This window comes from Scyliorhinus torazame, chromosome 16 (assembly GCF_047496885.1).
Source record: "Scyliorhinus torazame isolate Kashiwa2021f chromosome 16, sScyTor2.1, whole genome shotgun sequence".
Classification (NCBI taxonomy): Eukaryota; Metazoa; Chordata; class Chondrichthyes; order Carcharhiniformes; family Scyliorhinidae; genus Scyliorhinus; species Scyliorhinus torazame.
Genome location: NC_092722.1, coordinates 136,306,451 through 136,329,532, shown reverse-complemented (window position 1 = coordinate 136,329,532; position 23,082 = coordinate 136,306,451). Strand labels below are relative to the sequence as shown.

Genomic DNA, 23,082 nt, shown 5'->3' with positions numbered 1-23,082 from the left:
GCCGGGAATCGAACCCTGATGCTGTGAAGCAATGCTAACCACTGTGCCACTGTGCTGCCCTTGGAAACAGTGACCATAACTCAGTAGAATTTACGGTGGTTATGGAAAGATAGACAAAAATAGACACAGATATCTGGCAGTCTCTTCCCATGCTCTCTCTTGCTTCTCTTAATTGCCTTTTCATTTCTCCTCTGAACCTTCCATATTTAGTCTCATTCTCCATTCTAGTATCCAAACCCACAATCGCTACCATCTAGGAGTAGAAGGGCAGCAGATACCTGGGAACACCACCACCTAGAGGTTCCCCTCCAACTCACTCACCATTCTGACTTGGAAATATATCGCCATTACTTCACTGTGGCTGGGTCAAAATCCTGACATTCCCTCACTAACAGCACTTTAGGTGTACCCACACCTCAGGACTGCAGGAGTTCAAGAGATTTTCTCACCACCACCTCCTGAAGGGCAGCTAGGGATGGATAATAAATGCTGGCCTAGCCAGCGATGCCCACATCTCGTAAATGAATTTAAATTAAAAACTGACATCTGCCATAAGCAGTCTTTTTCTGCTACATCTTAATCTCTATCGCTTTCTTCCTCCGGAGAGCTCTTCATTTGTTTGCTCTAACTTTCCCCTTCATGGTTGACTGTACTTGGTCTATCTCCTCTTTGAAGGCAACCCATTATTCAGTTACAGTTTTGCCGGCCAAACTTTGATTCCAATTTATCTGGGCCACATCTAGTTTTACCCTTACTGAAGCTGGCTTTCCCCGAGTTAATCATTCTTACTCTGGATTATTCCTTGTCCTTTTTCAGAGTCCACCTCAACCTTACGATACTACTGACACTTGATCCTCTTGGCCCTCCTCATTGTCAGGAACCAGGTTGAGCAGTGCCTCCCTTCTCATCGTACTGAAAACACGCTGCTGTAGAAAATTCTCCTTAGCATTACTGATCTTCACTTTTTTAAAAAAAACTGTTACTGTGGAGTTATACAAAATGCGTATTAAGATAAAGCCCAGCTATTGGGAGTCTGCAATCCAAACATCTTGTCCTTAGCTGTATTTAGCAGTGATCTGTTCCATTAAATTAGATTTATTTTTAAGCTCATACTATTATAAATATTACTGAACATGGATTGTCTGAGCAACATCTGAAAATCATATCACTGTAAACATTTGCGACCAGCTGCTTTAAGGATTCAAAGTAGTGAGTGTAAAGCTGTTTTGCAATATACAGTTGAAGCCTTCAGGCAATGCTAAGTTTGCATTTAAAACCAATGAGAGATTCTGTAATATATTCTTGTCTGAATGTTTTTAATAATTAAAATGTTCACAGGAATATACATGTAAAATTGCACTTTGTTGAACCAATGCAAGCTGTAACCTATAACCTCTTGTGTTCTCACTAAAGGGAAACACGTTGCATTTTGCAGGTAGGATTTTTGTTAAATATTTCAGCTCCCCCAACCATGTTTCCCTTTCTGTTAATTCAAATCAAGCCTGTGCCTACCTTTTTCTGTCAAAGCAGGCTGGGTATTAAAATGCACTTTGCATGTTAATGTAATTTGATTATGCAAACTGCAATCATGCTAACTTGAATTTTATTGATTGAGGTCCAAGTTCTGGAGGCAAACTGCTGTTTAGTCATTCGTATAATAATTACAACTCTGTTTTGTGTAACTTTTATTCAGATGTGTGTCTTTGACCTTTTTTAATTTGTCTTAGTGAGCCTTTCCCGTCTTGTGTCCATTAAAGCTGAGATGAATAAGGTTTAATGCTGACTGTAAATAAAATAAAGCAGTGTTTCTACTACAATATCACGCAATGCTGAGCAATTTCAGTTCGTCTTGGATGACTGCCAGCCAGCAATTTATGATACTGAATTGGCTTAAAGAGAATTCATGATTTTCCCCCCGTGATCGAATGATAATAAAAAAAAACAGCAAAAGATATTAGTAGAAAAGGCTAAATTACAACACAGAAAGTTACCACATCAAGTAGTAACCTACATTTTGGCAGATGTGCCATCTTTAAGCCAGTTTCACTGAAATTCCCTTTCTTCTACTATGTTCTCACCAGGTTTCCATGAATATAGCACTGGAGGCCTTCATGATTAAACCAGCTAGTTTCACAGGCATGACGTGCACTGCCTTTCAGAAAATGGGTCTGCATCCAGGGAGATCATTGACCCGTGACGTGGCTCGACTGGATTGGGAGGCTGAGTACCGTCGAGGCCAACATCTGAATTTCAAATGCAATACAGGCAATCTCGCCAGTTCTCTAGTGAATTTCCCAGCTAAGGTAAGCAAGCATTGCGATGGGCAAGTGAAGGCAGGCATTTTGATGCAATAGTCTCTCAAAATGCAAGGCTGATTACTTTCTTGATTAACCTCACTGTGCTAAAGGAACATTGTTTACCCAAATCATTAACTGCAACAAGGAACATTCACGGATTATAGTAAGATTTAAAAAAATGATTATGTGGTACTTTCAACTTGTACATTACTTGTATAAATTGCATTCATTAACAAGAAGACAAGCTTCAGCAATCAAATAGTGAAGAAATTATGTGCTTTATTGTTCTGTAGGGTATAAGAATCATCTATTTCTTCACATTACACATGCAAAAAGCATGATAAATAACATTTCTGTAAAATATGACCATTTTGCACAATGACGGTTGAGGCAATTAATATTCTAAGTTTGAAAGATAGACAAAAGTTTGGATATGATGCCACCCAAAAGCACTAGCAACCTATTGCAGTGATTCACTCTGTCTACGTCAGTAAATGAATGAATAAACAGAAGATTATTTCCAGTGTTTCAAACAAAGCTGTTTGAGCAGATCAGCACTGTGTGATCAAACACAGTTGAGGATATTCTCACAAGTTTAACAGATGATGAAGGTTAAAGTAAAATCAGGAAAGATGACTTATTGAAGGACTTGGCTGCACCTTCACTGTCTTCATGCAGTTACAAATTATTGCCCCGAACCCCAGAATGAATACAGCACAGCAGAAGACCTCATGTCACCTCTGGTTCCTTTGTCTATCTCCTCAGGTCTTGACACTTCTCACATTGGAATCAGTTTCTCCTTCTCTCTCTTTACCTAAATATAAAATATATCCTGGTTTCAAGAGGATATATTCAATCCTAGTATGTCTCCTCTTAACCTTCTCTGTTCTCAGGAGAATATCCCTGGCTTCTCCAGTCAATCCACATCATTTATGTTCTTCATCCCTGGCACTATTTTCGTAAATCCTCCCTGCACCCCCTCGAGCCTTGACATCCTTTCTAATTTGTAATGTCCAGAATTGAACATGTGACTCCGGATGCAGCCTAAACAGTGTTTTAGAAAGATTTTGCAGCTCCCTTGCATTTCTGTACTCTTAGCCTTGACTGCGAAATCCAATGATCCCACATACTTATTTTTAACAGCCTTCTCCACTTGAAAAAAAAATGTGTATATACGTCTGCAAATCTTCCTGTTTCGGCCCCCTTTTTAAACATTGTGTTGAATGGTTAGTATTCCTCCAGAAATGTATCACTTTACACTTCTCGACATTAAATTTAATCTGTCATGTGCCTGCGCATTTCACCAGTCCATCTCTGTCTTCCTGATTACAATCAACCTCGTTGTTTACTACATTTTCAAATTTCATGTCTTTGAAATTATTCCCTATGCACCCAAGCCCAGGACATTAATGTACATCAAAGCGACCAGTGATCCTAATGCTTACACCTGGGAATCATCACTGTAAATTCCTGTCTGTCAGAAAAACAACGATTCACCATTACTCTCTACTTCCTGTCCTTCAACCAAATTCACATTGTCATTGCCCCTTGAATCTCATGGGTGGGACTCTCCGTCCTGCGGCACCTGTTTTCTGGTGTGGCGCCCCCCGCTGGCAGCTGGATCCTCTGTCCCATCAGCCGACCAATGGGGTTTCCCATTGTGGGCACCCCCACGCCGTCGGGAAATCTGCGGGTGTGAGTGCGCTGCCAGTGAAGCAGAGGATCCTGTCGATGAAGAATCCAGCCCCGTGAGTTTCAATTTAATTGGCTCATTTTGTATGTTTTTATACAATTTTAATTCAACAATTATTCGAACATACAAACTCGCCCCCTTGAGCCTGCTCCGCCATTCATTATAATAATGTAACCTCCACCTCACATTCCTGCCTACCCCCAATAACCTTTCACCCCCTTTGTTAATCAATAATCTATCTAGCTCTGCCTTAGAAATATTCAAAGATTGTCCTTTCACTGCCATTTCAGGAAGAGAGTTCCAGAGACTCATGACCCTCTGAAAGAAAAGAAACTCTCCTCATCTCCGTCTTAAATGAGCAACCCCTTATTTTTAAACTGTGACCCCTAGTTTCAGATTCTTTGATAAAAGGAAACATCCTCTCCACATTCACGCTGTCAGTACCCCTCAATTTTAAAGGTTTCAATCAAGTCACCTTTTACTCTTCAAACTTCTAGTGGATACAAACCTAACCCCCCTAACCTTTCCTCATAATACATCCATTCCTAGTATTAGTCTAGTAAACCTTCTCTGAACTGCTTCCATGCATTTACATCTTTCCTCAGATAAGGAGACCAATACTGTGCACTATACTCCAGGTGTGATCTCTCCAATGCCCTGTACAACTGAAGCACAACTTCCCTACTTCCCTAATAAATTCCTCTCACAATAAATGATAACATTTTATTAGTTTTTCATAATTACTTCCTGTACCTGTACGCTAGCCTTTTTTGATTCATGCATGAGGACACCCAGATCCCTCTGCTACTCCGAACTCTGAAGTCTCTCACCATTAGGTAACATGCTTCTCTTTTATTCTTCCTGCCAAAATGGACTATTTCGCATTTGCCCACGCTATGCTCCATTTGTCAGATCTTTGCCCACGCACTCATAATATGTGTCCCTTTGTAGCCTCCTTCCATTCTCTTCACAATTTATTTTCCTACCTACCATTGTATCACCACAAATTTAACAACCATACCTTTGGACCCTTCCTCCAAGTCATTTATATGAATTGTCAGTAGTTGAGGCCTCAGCGCTGATTCCTGTAGCACACCACTCATCCTTTCCTGCCAACCAGAAAAATACCCATTTGTGCCAACTCTCTGTTTCCTGTTAGCTACCCATTCCTCAATCCATGACCATATGGTACACCATGAGCTTTTATTTTCTGCAATAACCTTTGGCGTGGCACCTGATCAAATGTCTTCTGGAAATCGAAGTACAGTAGATCTACCGGTTCCCCTTTAATCAGAGCACATGTGACTCATTCAAAGGACTCAGGTAAATTGGTTAAACATGATTTCTCTTTCACAAAACCATGTTGACTCTGCCTAATTGCCTTGAATTTTTCGAAGCACCCCTGCCATAACATTTTTTATAATAGCTTTGAACATTTGTCCTATGACAGATATTAGGCTAACTAGCCTGTAGTTTCCTGCTTTCTGTCTCCCTCTTTTTTTGAATATAGGAGGTACATTTGCTATCTTCCAATCTAATGGAACCTTCCCTGAACCTAGTGGATTTTGGAAAATTAAAGCCAATGCATCAACTATTTCATTCGCTACTTCTTTCAAGACCTTTAGGATGACGTCCATCCAGACTCAGAGATTTGTCAGCCCACAGATCCAATAATTTGCTTAATACCACTTCCCTCATGATTTTATTCTCTCACTGGTCGCTTCACACAACTGTGAAATCAAACTGATCCTGCATATATCATGGCTAGATATGTCACTCCATTGGCTATCTTCTCAATACTGTAATTTATAATGAGATTATTGCAATTGAAGTCTGCTGTTGAATTAATCCACTGAGAAAGGCAGCACAATTGTCCAATTTTTAAAAAAGCATTATGTTACTGGATTCCCACTGAAGTAAAATAGTAAGAAGAAGCTTCTATCCCATTGAGTGGTTACAACATAAAATTCATTACCACAAGGAGTATTTGTAGATAATAGCACAGTGGCACAGTGGTAGCATTGCTGCCTCACAGCGCCAGGTTCCTGGGTTCAATTCCTTCTTCGGGTTGACTGTCTGTGTGGAGTATGTACATTCTCCCCGTGTCTGCATGGGTTTCCTCCCACAGTCCAAAGATGTGCGGGTTAGATGGATTGGCCATGCTAAATTGCCCCTTAGTGGCCAGGGATGTGTAGGGGTGTTAAGGGGTTGTTTGGGTGGGGTGGAGTGCTCTTTCAAAGGGCCGGTGCAGACTCGATGGGCTGAATGGCCTGTTGCCCCATAGGGATACAATGATGATTCTATGATTTTATGAATCAGGCTTAGCAAGTATTCCTCTCACACAATGTGCAGGAACTTAACTCAAGTATTTTCCCTGCATGCAAATGAGAACCAGGAACAAAATCAATGGATTTCCTTAGCTGAGTCCAGTCCGGTCTTAGTTTTGACAATTCACAATGGGTATTCGTGGTTGCTCTTCAAAGGTTGGAGTTATGTTTGATCTTTTTGTTATCTTATCATGAAAGCACGTAAAGTATTTACAATAATCTGGGTGCCTTGTTGACTGTGTAGAGGACAGAGGTAGGTTCGAAGATTTGGTCGATAAGTATCAAATTAAATCTAGAAGGGAGAGATGTAAGGTGGTTTATCTAAACAGGAAAAATAAGAGGGCGAGGAGTAGAGGGACCGAGGCAATCAAAAGTTGCTTCCTTTCTGCCTGTATTTTCGTGCTATTTTGGTTCCAAAATAGGATCCACACTCCTGACGTGGCCCACACAGTTATAGTGAAAGGATTCGCGTGTGTACTAAGAGTTTCTGCTGGCTGTATACAGGGTGGAGGATTTTGATGCCTGCTGGTGTGTATTACTAACTTGGCATCCAGTGTTGCCTGTTTTGAAATCACAGCACCAGCTTGCACCTTCTCGTAAGTTTCACACATCTGAACACAGGTAGCGTGGTGGCACAGTGGTTAGCACTGCTGCCTCGCAGCCAGGTTCAATTCCAACCTTGGTGTCCAAAGATGTTCAGGTCGGTAGGTTTATGGGGATCGGGCGGAGGAGTGGGCCTAGGTAGGGTGCTCTTTCAGAGGGCCGGCGCAGACTCGATGGGCTGAATGACCTTCTTCTGCACTGTAGGGATTCTACGGATTCTATGAAACATCTTTTGAACAGCCTGAAGGACCCTGAGGACTATTTCCTCTACCTGCACAGCTGTACGGTAATCGGATGTCATTCCAGGAACAAATGGGGAGCGCAAAACTCGTTCCCCTTAAAATATGCCCTGCCCAGGCATGTGGCAATCCTACAGCAACCATGCAATGTGGCAAGTAGGCAATGGCAAAGTGAAATTTGTGGGAATATTGTCACCAGGAACTCTATTTAAAAGGATCATCAGCTTTCAGTTTCATTAAGGATTGATTTCTAATGGCTCTGAGTATGCAGAACAGCTGTGAGCTTTTGATTCCTGTTTAAAGTCAGTTTAATCAACATGCAGTGGTGCAGAGAATGGAGAAAGCCTTGATTCTGCCTTCAAGAGACCTGCTCAGACTACTTGCTCTTGTCGTGGATGCTAGTTTTTATCCCCCTTAGATTACAACATGACTGGGAAAGTGAACAGAGGCAGCAAAGACGAGGACGAGCTGCACAAAGAGAGAGGAGGAGAAGGGGAGAAGGACCCTCAAAGGGAGGCCATATTCACCCGTGGTCTTGCCATGGGTTTACTTAGTAACAGCAGTAACCTGAATTTAACAAGACATAATAGGATGAGATATGCCCAGTAACAGGTAGAATTCTGCCAAGGATCAGCAGTAGGGAACCTACAAAAGGCAAGATGAGATTCATCTTCCCCAGTGATGAGATTAGCAGATAGAATCAGGTATGAGTCTCCCATTAGTAGAAACAGATTATCCAGACAATTGGGAGATCAGTGAGATGTACACATGCTAATTTCTAGAGTCAAGGGGCCCGATTCTCCGATGCCGCGCCGGTTGGGAGAATCGCCTGACGCGCCATTTTTCCCCGTGACGCCGGTCCGACACCCTCCCGCGATTCACCCAAGCGGCGAGATCGGCCCCGTCGAGTTCTGCGCGGCGCAGGCCGGAGATTCGTCCGAGACACCCAAAATGGCGATCCCCCGCTATTCTCCGGCCCGAATGGGCCGAAGTTCCGACAGCGTGACCCCAGTTCACGCTGTTGCCATTCACACCTGGTAAATAAAGTCGTCAGCCAGTCGTGCTGGCTGACGCTGAGCAGTGAGGAGGTGAGCGGACATTTCCGGAGTTCCTGCAGATCGGGTCGGCTTCCCCGAGAATGCTGCAGCCAATGGGGGGGTGGGAGGGGGGTGAGGAAGGGAGTGGAGATGGGAGGGGGGGGGTGAGGGAGGGAGTGGAGGTGGGAGGGGGGGTGAGGGAGGGAGCGGAGGTCGGAGGGGGGGAGGGAGAGTGTGGAGGTGGGAGGGGGGGAGGGAGGGTGTGGAGGTGGGAGGAGGGTAAGGGAGGAAGTGATTGTGGGAGGGGATGAGGGAGAGTGTGGAGGTGGGAGGGGGGTGAGGGAGAGTGTGGAGGTGGGGGGGGGGAGAGAGAGTGTGGAGGTGGGGGGGTGAGGGAGGGAGTGGAGGTGGGAGGGAGGTGAGGGAGGGAGTGGAGGTGGGAGGGGGGTGAGGGAGGGAGTGGCGGTGGGAGGGGGTGAGGGAGGGAGTGAAAGTGGGAGGGGGGTGAGGGAGGGAGTAGAGGTGGGAGGGGGGTGAGGGACAGTGTGGAGGGTGTTGTCCATCCGCGGATGCCACATATCAGCCGCCCTGATATGGCAGGACGGTGACGAGGGCACGGCCGCAGGTTGTCGTGTGGCTGATGGGCACAGGCGACTGGCACACTGGTGAGGAGGACGGTGTGAACTGACCGTTGGACACAGACAGTGACCAGGTGTTAGGCTGGCTGCGTATCTGCAGTGCGACCAGGCCACCGGGGCACAGAGGTATCCCATGCAACCCGGCTGGCGAGGTGTGGAAGAACCTCCGTGTAACATGTCGTTTCTCTGCCCCCACTACCCTCCTGCAGGTCACCATGTATGCCAAGCAGACAGCGATGTTTACTGCCGTGGTTGGAGCCGCAGCTCTGCAGGTGGCCATCCCGCAGCGTAGACTCAGACGGCCCACAGTGGCTGCAGATGCAGCGGCTGCTGCTGCAACAGAGGGGATGGCCGCGGAGTGGCCCGTCTTCGCCGTGCAGGCCGCAGGCTCGCAGGCCTGGAATGTCCAGGGGTATGCCGAGGGGAACATTGACCCCCCCAACGGCGAGGAATGCACAGGAAGCGGGCACTGATATCAAAGTGCTTGGGGGTGAGGAGGAGGAGGAGCCACTGATGGTGGTGCCAGGGCGCCACAGGCGTCCAGCAAGGCCGATGGTGTACCGTGACAGAATGTCGTTCGAGGCCCTACCGGACATCACATGCAGGAAGAGAGTACGGTTCAGCAGGGAGACGGTCGCACATATATGCCACCTCGTGGCACACCTCGCACCACGTGGAATGGGAAGAGGACACGCTATGCCAGTCTCCGTCAAGGTGACGGTGGCCCTAAACGTCTACGCTTCCGGTTCCTTCCAGGCGCCGAGCGGGGACCTATCCGGGATCTCACAGGCATCGGTCCACATGTGCATCAGGGCCGTGAGCGACGCCTTGTACGCCATCGCGGACAGGTACATTAAATTTCCTGAGGACCAAGCACAGCAGGAAGCACGGGCACGTGGATTCGCCACGGTGGGCGGGATACCGATGGTCCAGGGTGTCATCGATGGTGTGCACGTCCCCATGCGCCAACCTGCAGACAACAGGGAAGTGTTCATGAACAGGAAGGGGGCATACTCCATGAACTTTCAGGTGGTGTGCGACCACCACATAAAGATCATGCACATGTGTGCAAGGTATCCCGGGAGTGTGCATGAAGCCTACATTCTGGCACAGTCGGTAATCCCCGCAATGTTCGATGGATGCCTCCCCCCCCAGCTGAGGGGCTGGTTGCTGGGCGACAGGGGCTATCCATTGAGGTCATGGTTGATGATGTCAATACGGAGGCCTCAGACCAACGCGGAGAGCCTATACAACGAGGCCCATGCAGCAACCAGGGGTGTGGTGGAGCGGTGCTTCGGGCTGCTGAAGATGCGATTCAGATGCCTGGACCGCCCCGAAGGGGCCCTGCAGTACCGGCCCGACAGGGTCGGTCACATAGTTGTGGTCTGCTGTGCGCTGCACAACATTGCCATGCAGAGGGGAGATGCACTGGTGGAGGAGTCGGAGGGAGGACCCAACGGCACCGGACGCAAACGAAGGGGAGGAGGAGGAGGAGAAGGAGGAGGATGGTGTGCATCAGGGTGGGGGAGGGGTGCAGGACACAGACAATGCCCGGCTGCTGGTTACATCCAGGAGGCTGCACGACGGCACCGTCGAGGACAGCGGGCACGTAACGCATTGGTAGCCGCACGGTTTACGCACCGTGGGGGAGGGATTCACTGAACACTGCCACTTGCACCGCCAGTCCTGCACACGGCCACAACACTGCACCCACCGCCTCCCCCCGTACCGCGTACACAGTACCAATTCCACATCACTTTACCACTGCGGCACTACGGGATTGCACATCATTGATGATTGTGTAAGCGGTTGTGATCAGTGCCATGTTGAATGATGACAGCCCGTTCTGCGATGAGCTGTGAGCTCAGATTTGCCAACCAAGGTCTGACTCATGGCGATAGCTGAACCATGCACTCCGGTGTCACAGTCTTCGTAACGGACATTTCATCACGTGCCCGTGTGGGGTAGCTGGCATCGGAGTGTCCGAATTTGGGAGGCAGGGGGGAAAGCGACAGCACATCCGGCACCGACATTGAACCGCTCGTTAACCACAGCGCCACTCGGTCACCCTCACGGGCCCCCTGGCACCGGACATAGCACAAAGTCTTACAAGTTAAGTGCAACAGTGAGTTTATTTGTGACATTCACATACAGATGCCCTACCCCCTACAACTAAACTGTGCCCTGCACCAGTGCCAACTTATGTGCCCAACCTCTTTGCCTTGTGGGCCCTACCACTACGTCTAGGTGTCTCCCCAGATGGTACAGCATTAGTGGAGGCGGACTGCGTAGAATCACGCCCTGCGACATGGCTCCCCGTCGGCACGCATTTCCTGTGGTGGCCCGGCTTCGATGGGCCAGGCTGCTCGGCGAGCGTGCTGGATGGCGTGGTGCCACTCTGTCCTGTCCGCTGCCTACCAGATACGCCAGGGACGGAACGGGAGGAGGCCGAGTGTACCGGGACGTCCTTGCTGGAGACACCGGTACGGGCCCCAGAACCTCCTCCTCCCTCGGGGAGCCCGGTGGCCCCCGGGCCTCACTGTGGGACGGAGGTGCGATCGGAGACATGTCCCTTCGCACCACCGACACCTGGCACTGCCAGTCCTGGAGGCCATCAGCGGTATCGACCACGGTCCGAATGCTCGCAGAGACAGAGCCCAGGGAGTGCGACATTCCTGCCATGGACTGTGCTATCTCAAACTGTGAGTGCGCTATGCCATCCATCACGTGCGCCAGGCGGTCTATGCTCTCCGCGACTGACTGCTGGGACTGTGCCATCGCCTGCTGGGACCGGGCCATGGCATGGTGAGACTTGGCCAGGGCCAGGGCCCGGAGAGCTGCCCGGAGAGGCAGCCCTCTCCTGGGCCATGGATGACGCGTGCATGTGAAGCCCAACACCTTGCAGAACCTAACCAATGGCCATAACCGTTTCACCCATTGCCTCCACCGCGGACGCCACCCGTGCGGTGTCGGCCTGGGTGGCTACGATGAGCGGCACCACTCCCTGCTCCTGGATGCGAATGGACTCCTCCAACTGCATGTGCAGGTCCTGGAAGATGGCCCTCATCCCGTTATTCAGTCCCTCAGTGTACACATTCATTGGTTGTCCGGGTGGGTCAAGTACATCCAGGAACCCAGGAACCGTCTGGGCGGCAGCTGTTTGCTGGGCCTGGGCTGCCCTCCGACCGTCCAACCCCTCGGCTGCTCCAAACTCCACCTGCTGTACCGGCTTGGCTGTGTGGTGCGCACAGACCATGACCCGGGAGCCTCATCACTTATCTGCCCAACGGAGGTGAGTGTCTCTGCGATGATGGATGGTGTGGGAGACAGCAGTGCCGCTAGCTCGAGGTCATCGTCCATTAGGAAGTCTGGTGTGTATTGGTCCCCCTCATGGCCCGGCGCAAGGTGCATGCGGCCCATGTCATGTTGCCCTCCAGGTGAATCCGTGGACTGTGTCGCTGTTCTCTGTGCGTCATCGTAACTGTCCGTACTGTGCCCCTCAGTATTGTCTCTGTCCATCGTATGTCCGTCCCCGTCCAGCGTCCCAGACTGAGAGGATGGCCCTCCTGTCCGACCGACTGCCACCCTCTGGCGTGCGTCCCTGGGTGCGCTTGAAGTTGGCGATGGTCGGCTTTGTCTTGGCCGCGACGACCCTGGACATTCGGGGTCTGGCCCTGGGGAACGCAATGATACGGGGTTTGTTAGACACGCTGGGATGGGTGTATGGTGTGGTGGGGGAAGTGTGTGAGGGGGGGAGGGGATCGGGTGTGCAGTGGCATGAGTGTGAGGGGGGAGGGGATCGAGGGTGCAGTGGCCAGAGTGTGAGGGAGGCGTTGGGGGGGTGGGGGGGGGGGGGTGAGGGCATGCAGGGTTGTCTCACTTGCTTCTGCGCCTCCGACCTGGCATGTCGCGACCTCCCGAGTGGCGGAACCCCCAGCGAGTTCCAGGGCCCTCTGCTCGTGAACATTTGGGGGGCAGCACAGGAGAACCCCCTCCAGTTCTCATACGCTCACGTCGGTTGTGAGCTGTCTTGTCCTTGGGGGGGGGGGGTGTTGGATAAAGCATCACAGTTAGGCGGGTATCATCAGGGCGTGCAGATATAGGCTATATTAATGCTGGGTGAAGAGACAGTTGGAGCCACGCCATGGCATCTATCCAGGGAATAATCAGTCAAGTCGTTGTGTAACAATTATTAAAGACTATTTGTTGCATTAAAGAAAAAACAAATACACATGAACAGGATTAATGTCCTTCAATGATGGAAACCTGACACCCTTATCTGATCTGGCCTACACATGACAGCAATGTGGTTGACTCTTCAACAGCCTCTGAAATGGCTCACAATTCTCTCAAGTTGAACTCGAGTGCTACAAAGGAAACAAACAGTAATGAAACCGGACAGACCACCCGGCATTGAGCTAGGCACCTGAAACGACAACGGCAAACCCAGCCCTGTCAATCTCCAAAATCCTCCTTGCTAACAACTGGGGGCTTGTGCCACAATTGTGGGAACTGCCTCACAGACTAGTCAAGCAACAGCCTGATGTAGTCATACTCATGGAATCATTCCATGCGGATAATGTCCCAGTCGCCACCATCACCATTCCTGGGTATGTCCTGTCAAACTGGCAGGACAGACTCAGCAAAGGTGGCGGCACAGTGGTATACAATTGGGAGGAAATTGCCCTTGGAGACCTCAACATTGACTCTGGACCCCAAAGTCCCGTAGCACCAGGGCAAACATGGGTAAGGAAACCTCCTGCTGATTACTATGTATAATTTCCCCCCTCAGCTGATGAATTAATACTGCAGCAAGTTGAAGATTATTTGGAGGAATCACTTAAGGTGGCAAGGGCACAAAATGTAATCTGGGTGAGGGACTTCAGTATCCATGACCAAGAATGACTCGGGAGTATCACCACAGACCGAGTTGGCCGGGTCCTAAAGGACACAGCTGCTAGATTGGAACTGTGGGGGATGGTGAGAGAACCAAGATGGAAAAACATACTTGACCTCATCTCACCAACCTGTCTGTCCATAACCCTATCGGTAGGAGTGACCACCGCACAGTCCTTGCAGGGACAAGTCTCACCTTCATATTGAAGATGCCCTTGTTGCTAACTTTGCCTCAGTTCAATTGCTCTGTTTTATTACCTTTGCTCCCGAGTCGCCAGGTATCTTTATGATACCGCCACGAGGTTCAGGTCCGAGTAATGATCAATAATCCAATACACCGATTAGTAAGATTTAAATCAAAGCACATTTATTATACACAGTAATCGCTACTCATGCACAAATTCTACATCTAAGCTACTTCTATAACTAACAGGCCTATACTTAACTTTGAACTGGCCCACCAGGTCAGGGGAACAAATGGCCTTTCGTTCGGGTTCTGAGTCTGCGGGATTCGAAGTTGGTATGGATCGGTAGCTAGGAGCACCTATCTCGTAGCGAGCGTTGAATTAAGACTTATGAGTTCGATGATCACTGGAGTCAGTGCACCGGTCACGGTCAATGTTGGTTCGTTGTTGCTGAGTGACCCGGGCAGGAAGAAGAGCGTGAAGAGAGCGAAGAGGTGAAGAAGAGAGCGATTTGAACTTGGGGCTCAATTCTTATAGTCCCCAGGGGCTTCCCGCCTTTCGGGGAGGACCCTGTACCTGGTCCCAAGTGATTGGACTTTGTCCCAATCGCTTGGTTCGATTTTCTCCAATACTGGAGCGGTTCCCTGATCGATGGGCGGTCTTGAGGTGCTCATTCACTTCCTATGTTTTGGCTCCTGCTGGCGCCGAGGAGTCTGGCTTTGCTTTGTATCAAAATGTTACTTATTGTTCCCGGGGATTGCTCATCAGTATGCAGATGGCTGTTGCTTTGTTATGCTGATGGTCACTGGTATCGATGTTGTCTGGTTTTTGCAGAGGTAAATACACAGCAAACCTGCAGCTGCTGTTTTTTGTCTTGTTGGCTGACTTTCCCATCAGCCTTTGCCGTTCGCCATTTTGAATCGGGAGTTGGCCAATTTAAGTGGCTACATTCCCTCCTTGTGATCCGAACGCGAAGCGTGAAGGATCACATAACTATGTTGCTTTCCATTCCCTGACCTGGGGGGCACTTCTTTTATGGCCTCTACACTGACCATAGCTATGCAAAAAGTTTTTAACTGACAATTCTAAGGGGCGCTATGTCAAACAGGGACATGCATTACAAAACAATAAACTGGGAACCTCTAACTATTCTTAATACACTACACTCACTTAAACATTTCATCATTCTACCTTCCTCAACCATACAAACAAAATCATAGCAGTTTATACACATTTTTCCTGGCTTGGCAGTCAAGCTCAGGATCGTACAATTTACTCATGAACATTTCTTTACATTTCTTTATTTACAATAAAACCGCAAATGAATGCTCTTTATTATAGATCGCGGGGGTCGGGGGTCTGGTCGTATCCGAAAATAGGGGACCTGATCCTATATACTGGGGTTCGAGCGCGGTAGACTCTCCTCCATTTCCTTAGAAGCACAGTCTGCACGATGCAGCAGAGTATCGCCAATACCAGTAAGGTTTCTATTACATATGACAGAGAGTATCAGGTTATAAACCTGGCACACCAAGATGGTGTGGTGTCGCTGGTGACTGGGCTCTGGGTACTGCGGGGAAGTGAAACATTAACGGCTGGGGGGCTTGAAGTCATGGGGTTCGCGCTCACTCGCAACCAAATGTCCATTAGTATGATGATGATCTATGTGGAGGAAGTCCTCATGGCTCTTCTCTTTTCTTTTCTTCTCTTCTCCGGTCCTGGAGCTTCTGGAGTTCTGTGGAAACAAGCATAGTGTCTGTAACTATCTTGGTTTAACATCTCATACGATAGTCTGTCTGTCCTTTAGTGCCAATTATTCCCTTTATAATTGGTCACTATGTGTGACTCCCTCATTTTTTTTTCAAAAACCGAATTTTAGGACAAGACACACTTCCAAATAATGAACCAGTGCGAGCCGTCTCGCAGACTGTGCAATTTACCATCCAAATGTTTCAGGATGTAAATAGCATGTGGTTGGCAACCTAAGGGTTACCTGAAACAAAACAACATTTTTTGAACTAAAATTTCCAAAATGAGGTGCGTGTGGGCCGCGACGGGTAAGAGTTGGATGGAGTCCCCGGGTAGGACGGCTACCAATGCCGTGTCTCTCCTACCCGAGCGTAGCTGACCAGAGGGGCGGTTCCCAGGCAGGGCGGGTCCCAAGCCGTTTCTCCACTGCCTGAGCAACCGACAAGAACGGGCAAGAAATGTAGTCATCGTGGTGGGGCTGCCATAGTGGTTCTTTCCTTGAACCAGAAGAGCAGTTATGAACGGGCATCTGGTACCTTAAAAGGTCTGCAGACAAGCTAGTTCCGCTGAACTAGTGTCTGGCAATAGTGAGTCTCTGTGGGCAAGTCCACAGAGGTTTCTGCTGAAAAGGCGTGGAGCCATAAAAAAAATTTTGGTCTGACAAACAACATTTAACAAACATACAAACAACATAAAACATGCTGCAGGTTCCATCAGAAAGGACACCACTTCTCCCAAGCGGTTCCTTTTAAAACATCATCTGGACACCTCAATTCTCGGTTGCGAACAGGGTCGCAAAGGGGTTCTCGTTTTGGGAGTCAGACCCAAGGTCGTCATCTACTCCCGGGTGCCAAACTCTTGAGTGTATCAGGGCTGAATGGGCTGCATGGCGTGAGGTGGGGTCGCTCTCGTTGTTGCGAACGAGTCGGAACGAGTTATCTCGGTGCCAATAGGTGGTGTCTAGTTGTGTGGGGACAGAATCGGGGTCGTCATGGTAGTTCGGTGGTCGGTGGTGGGGTTTATTTAGGAAAGTGATCATGAAGGGATCACTCGGATCATAGTCAGATTCGCTGGGTTTGGGTCCTGTTGCATGGGGATAGTAGGGAGGCGTGCTGTGGCTATCGGCCGAGTCACAGTCGCTGTCTCTGCTGCTGCAGTCTGTGGGCGTTCCGGGGCGGAGTGTATATTTCGGGGGTGAAGTTGAGGTCGAGTCCGTGGCTATGCTGGACGTGTTGGGGGATGGTAGGGTTACGTTGGCTGTGGATGGGACATGGTGTGCTGCGTCGAGCATGACGTGGTGTGCGTGGTTAGACTGTGTTCCATATGCCTTCAGCTGGTTGATATGGAACCACGCTGTCTTACCGTTGGGATACTTTATTTTATATACGGAAGGGCTTACTTTGTCCGCAATGGAGTACGGACCCAAGTATTTTGGGGACAGGAATGTGCTGGGGTTATATACGGAGAGCATGACTTGCTGTCCTATACTGTACTCAGTCGCATGCACTGTCTTGTCGAAACAAGCCTTGCTCTGTTTCTTTCAAGTGCCCAATTTTACTGCGGCAGCTAGCTGAGCCGTTTTAACATTTTCCACTAATTGCTCGACTACTTTCTCGTGTGTGAGGGCCGTCACCTCGGGGCTTGTCAAGTCTAAACCTAACAAATATTCTGTGCCTTTCATGGGTTGTCCGGTCATGAGAGTGTGTGGGGTGTAACCTGTGGAAGTAAAAATTGTATTACGCAAAAACATCAGCGCGAAAGGGAGGACTGAGTGCCAAGTGGTGTTGTTCTGCTGGACCATTTTTCTGAGGGTGGATTTTAGGGTCCGATTCATGCGCTCCACGATACCACTTGACTGTGGGTGGTATGCTATGTGGAATTTTTGGGTGATGCCAAATATCGTGAGGACGTTCTGCATGACACGTCCCGTAAAATGGGAGCCTTGGTCGGATTCAATGCTGCGGGGGAGTCCCCATCTTGTAAAGATGTGGTGGGTCAAAATCTTGGCTGTGGTTTTTGCAGTGTTTGTGCGGGCTGGGAATGCTTCCACCCATTTCGTAAATGTGTCAATTACCACAAGTACATATTTATAGCCATTCCTGCAAGGGGGCAATGGTCCTATAAAATCAATCTGGAGGTTAGTCCAGGGGCCATTACCGGGTCGGGTGTGGCTGAATTGAGCCTTTTTGGCATATCTGTCCGGATTATTCTGGGCGCAGATAAGACAATTCTCGATGTAGTGGTTTACATCGTCCTTTAAATTCGGCCACCAACAAAGCTGCTTGAGATGGGCTGTAGTCGGATCGATTCCCTGATGTCCAAGACCATCATGGAACAAACAAATCAGTTGATTCCTGTCCTGTTCAGGAACCACATAAAGGGTGTCTTTTAACACCACACCGTCATGTGTGGTTAGTGCATTTTTGAATCTCCCACAGAGTGCTGGATATTTTCTGTTTACAGTCTCCCTGAGATTGCTGTCCTGCTTCTGGGCCTCTACTAGATCCTCGATCTTTGTCTGTGAGACCTGAACTGCACTCACTGGTGCGCTTTCAGGGGGTGTCCAAAAATATCCATGCCTGGAACCTGCCTTAGCCAGTGCGTCGGCTTTTACATTTCCAGGGGGGCAGGAACGATGGTGACTACGAACTTTGATTATCCCAAAAGTCCTGTTCTGGGCTTTCTGTAAAATATGACAGAGCAATGGGGCTGAGGGGAGGGATTTCCCGTCTGCGGAAACAAATCCTCTTGCTTTCCACAGGGGCAGGAATTCCGTAAGGCTGTTGCAGACATAGAGGCTGTCCAAGTATATGTCTGCTGGGCTGGGGAAGGAATCTGGGTGTTCCACTATATATGCGATGGCCGCGAGCTCTGCTGCCTGCGCGCCTAAGTGGCCTGGAAGTTTTAACGATATTTCCTCAAGGGCGCATCCCTGCGTGTCCTCGACATAGATACCGCAACCTGTTATGCGCTTCCCATCCAAGACTGTGGAATATCCATCCACATAGATCTTTATGGCTCACACGTGTCCGTGTGCTGGGGGCTCTGGGTTGAACTACCTATCTTTCTGGGGGGTGTCCTAGTAATAAAGGGGCCTGAGTTGTGATGTGGAGAGATCATCTCACATTCATGGGGGGTTCCAGGGTATTGTAAGTGTAAATTGTATTGTAAATAGGTGTGCGTCTTTGTCCGTTTAACAGTGATGTCCCGTCCCTGCAAGAGAATGGTCCATCTCGCTGCTCTAATCTGGCTTACTGTACCGTCCTTGAGTCGTCTGTCCAGTAAATGTTAGGTGGGGGTGTGTTCGGTGAGAATTGTGATAGGGTTCAGTCCGGTAATATGTGAAAAATACTGCACTGCCCAAAATACTGCGAGCAGGTGCCTCTCACAGGCTGAAAATCCCTGCTCCACAGCATCTAAAAGTCTGGAGGCGTAAGCTACGGGCCTTAACTGGTCGTGCCGTTCCTGGAGGAGCACGGCCGAAAGGGTGCGGTCTGTGGTTGCTACCTCTATGGCGTAAGGGGAAAGCGGGTCTGGAACTTGTAGTGCGGGGGCTGCTATGAGTGCCTGTTTTAAAGAGTCCACAGCATCTGTATGCTGCGAAGCCATTCCCAGGGGGCTCCTTTCTTTAGGAGGTCTGAGAGGGGTGCTGCCTTGCTGGCGAAACCGTCAATGGGCTGTCCCCGAATTTTCGCTGCAACTACCGGTCGTCCAGACCTATCCCAAAGGGTGTCGCAGACCCAACTGGGGGAGCCCGTACACCGTCAGTCCATTCCGGTCAAGTCCATCTGATCTGAACGGGCGCTAACGCTATGAATGGGCTCTGTCTTTTTCTTACTCAGAGTGCCCGTCTGCTGGGCTCTCTGTGGCTTTTTAGGGGCATTGCACTCTCTTGCGAAGTGTCCCAACTGTCCGCAGTTGTAACACTCCTGTGACTTGGGCGGGGGGCTATTCTTTCCCTCATCCACCCATGCGGGGTTCTGGTGTGTTTTTACTGCCTGTATATCTGCGCCGGCCTGCTTTTCCGCGGGATTCTTGGCTGCGGGTTTACTTTTTATAGATTGCTCCCAAGCGCGGGACAATCTTTTCACTCCCCACTTCTCGTTATGGGCCTCCTCTGAGGGATCATAACTCGCGCAGGCTTTCTGTCCTGTTTCTGTGGCATGGGAGATAAGGGTGCGGGTCCATTTGGCCATGTTGTCTGGGGACAAATGGGCGTGGTCTAAGTCTCCAAAGACTGCTGCAAAGTGGATCCACAGGCGTCCAGCAAACGCTGTGGGGTGCTCGGATTTCTTTTGCCTACATTTGTTGAGGCCATCTACGGGGTCACCCCGGTTATACCCGATCGCATCCAGGATTGCGGTATGCATTTCTGCAAGGGTGCCTCCTCCTGCATTCTGTGGGTCGGGAAGGGCTGCTGCTACTGAAGGGTCTGAACTTAAAACGGTGAGCTTTACATGCTCTCGCTCATCCAGGCCGTACATGGTCGCCTGATGCTTAACTGTGGCAAAGAAATGGTGAGGGTCTGAGGTGGGGAGGAACGGTGTGATCTTATCGCACGCGTCCCGTAATTGGGTCACTGCTAAGGGGGTGGAGTATAGAAATTCCGCATCGTCCAATGTGGCTGTGCGGTGGGTGGTTACTGGGTTCATTGGAGCCTGAACTATCTGCTGTGTGGGGGGTTGGGGCGCTTTCCTTTTTTGTGGCTTTCCCTACGCACATGTTCCCTGAACATATCTCTGCGCTGTTTCGTTCAATTCTTCCCAATCAGGGCCGTCTTCCTGATCTAATTTTTCTCCAAACGTTTCCTGGAAGCCTTTCTGAACTGAAAGCAGCGATTGCAGCTCTGCAATCTGTTTCCGGCACTTTGCGAGATCTAGCATGCTTTGTCTTTGTTCTGTGGTGGCAGCATGGAGTGCTCTTAATCCTACCTATAGATCGCTACACTGTCTCTGTAATGCTTCTACCTGCTTTTCTGTTTCTTCACGTACCAGGACTGCACGTTGCGTGTCCTGATAGGCCTTTTCATATTGAGACGGGAAGCTGCTTAAGTGCACCAGACAAGACTGCTGAGCCCTTTTGGCATCCTCCACCTCTCCATCTTTTGCTGCCAACTTCCTTCTCAATTCCAAATTCTCCTTTTCTACCTCGCTTACTCATTTGATGTATGCCCTCAACTTCTTTCCGGAGCATCCTAACGACCTCCCCTGTGCCTCGCAATTGTGCCATTTCCCTGAGCTCTTTTTGTGGATCTAGCTCAGGTTCTCCCACCAAGTATGTCCTATACTCCCGGGGCCTGATTCCTCGTTGTCACAGAATTCATTCCAAAGGGGCCATCCTTTCCCTTTGAGATATTTACTGATCTCTTCGTCCCAAATGGGACATTGTCCCACTCTACTGCTGCTGGTCACTGCGACCGCAAATTCCTCTGGGTTCATTAGGCGCTGCATTGCCTGTATTGCCATCTTTCCTATCCGAATGCTGCTCTTCAAATTTGGGACAGGGGTTTTAATCCGTATGCTGCTCTTCAATTTTGGGATAGGGGTATTAATCCGAATGCTGCTCTTCAAATTTGGGACAGGGGTGTTAAGGCGGTGCTGTAAATACGGGTACGGCCTTCGCTACTTTCCGATTTTCAAACTTCCGACACTTTTGTCGCAACAAAAAATCTATCAGTTTTACCTTATCGCCCTGTTAGTTACGCATGCATACACACACTTCCGAATTATGAGTATTGATCAGAACTGCTTGAACACTTGTGGTTTTCTGTTTCCAATTGGATCTCTAATTCAAATTCTGGGTTCTCCCGGAGTGGTTTACCACTTCTAGATCGGGTCCCGCCAGGATGTCACCAAATAATGTTGCCAACTTTGCCTTAGTTCAATTGCTCTGTTTTATTACCTTTGATCTCGAGTCACCAGGTATCTTTATGATACCGCCACGAGGTTCAAGTCCAAGTAATGATCAATAATCCAATACACTGCTTAGTAAGATTTAAACCAAAGCACATTTATTATACACAGTAATCGCTACTCACGCACAAATTCTACGTCTAAGCTACTTCTACAACTAACAGGCCAATACTTAACTTCGGACTGACCCACCAGGTCAGGGGAACAAATGGCCTTTCGTTCAGGTTCTGAGTCTGCGGGATTCGAAGTTGGTATGGATTGGTAGCTAGGAGTGCCTATCTCGTAGTGAGTGTTGAATTAAGACTTACGAGTTCGATGATCACTGGAGTCACTGCACCGGTCACGGTCAATGTTGGTTCGTTGTTGCTGGGTGACCCGGGCAGGAAGAAGAGCGTGAAGAGAGCGAAGAGGTGAAGAAGAGAGCGATTTGAATTTGGGGCTCAATTCTTATAGTCCCCAGGGGCTTCCCGCCTTTCGGGGCGGACCCTGTACCTGGTCCCAAGTGATTGGACTTTGTCCCAATCGCTTGGTTTGATTTTCTCCAATACTGGAGCGGTTCCCTGATTGATGAGCGGTCTTGAGGTGCTCGTTCACCTCCTTTGTTTTGGCTCCTGCTGGTGCCGAGGAGTCTGGCTTTGCTTTGTGTATCAAAGTGTTACTTATTGTTCCCGAAGATTGCTCATCAGTATGCAGATGGCTGTTGCTTTGGTATGCTGATGGTCACTGGTATCGATGTTGTCTGGTTTTTGCAGAGGTAAATACACAGCAAACCTGCAGCTGCTGGTTTTTGTCTTGTTGGCTGACTTTCCCATCAGCCTTTGACGTTCGCCATTTTGAATCGGGAGTTGGCCAATTTAAGTGGCTACACCCTCCATCGAGTTGTGTGGCACTACCATGCTAAGTGGGATGGACTTCGAGCAAATCTAACAACTCAAGACTGGGCATCCATGAGGTGCTGTGGACCATCAGCAGCTGCAGATTTGTACTCAACCGCAATCTGTAACCTCATGACCTGGCATATCCCCACTCCACCAGTGCCACCAAACCAAGGGATCAATCCTGGTTCAATGAAGAATACAGAATGCCAGAAGCAATAGCAGGCATACATACCTAAAAATGAGGTGTCAAACTGGTGAAGCTACAACACTGGGCTACTTACGTGTCAAACTGCAAGTAATAGATCTAAGTGATCCCACAACCAATGGGTCAGCCCCAACACATCCAGTCGTGAATGTTGGTGGACAATTAAACAACTCACTGGAGGAGGAGGCTCCACAAATATCCCCATCTTCAATGACGGAGGAGCCCAAGATAAGGCTGAAGCATTTGCAACAACCTTCAGCCAGAAGTGCCGAGTGGATGATCTGCCTCAGTCTCCTCTGGAGTTCCTCAACCTCATAGATGCCCGTCTTTATTCAATTCGATTCACTCCACGTGATAACAAGAAACGCTGAAGGCTCTGGATACTGCAAAGGCTATGGGCCCTGACAATATTCTAGCAATAGT

General features: G+C 49.0%; 1 protein-coding gene and 1 long non-coding RNA gene across 2 annotated transcripts in view; one reads left to right on the top strand and one right to left on the bottom strand.

Annotated features, from left to right (window-relative positions):
• adgra1b (adhesion G protein-coupled receptor A1b) overlaps nucleotides 1-23,082 on the top strand; it is an 827,468-nt gene that overhangs the window by 561,174 nt on the left and 243,212 nt on the right. Inside the window, exon 12 of the mRNA XM_072479133.1 lies at nucleotides 2,082-2,303. Within this exon, the coding sequence (XP_072335234.1) occupies nucleotides 2,082-2,303 (222 nt within the window). The remainder of the gene's footprint in view (nucleotides 1-2,081; nucleotides 2,304-23,082) is intronic.
• LOC140393098 (uncharacterized) overlaps nucleotides 14,098-23,082 on the bottom strand; it is a 131,906-nt gene continuing 122,921 nt past the window's right edge. Inside the window, exon 3 of the long non-coding RNA XR_011935488.1 lies at nucleotides 14,098-15,650. This is a non-coding gene — a long non-coding RNA (uncharacterized lncRNA). The remainder of the gene's footprint in view (nucleotides 15,651-23,082) is intronic.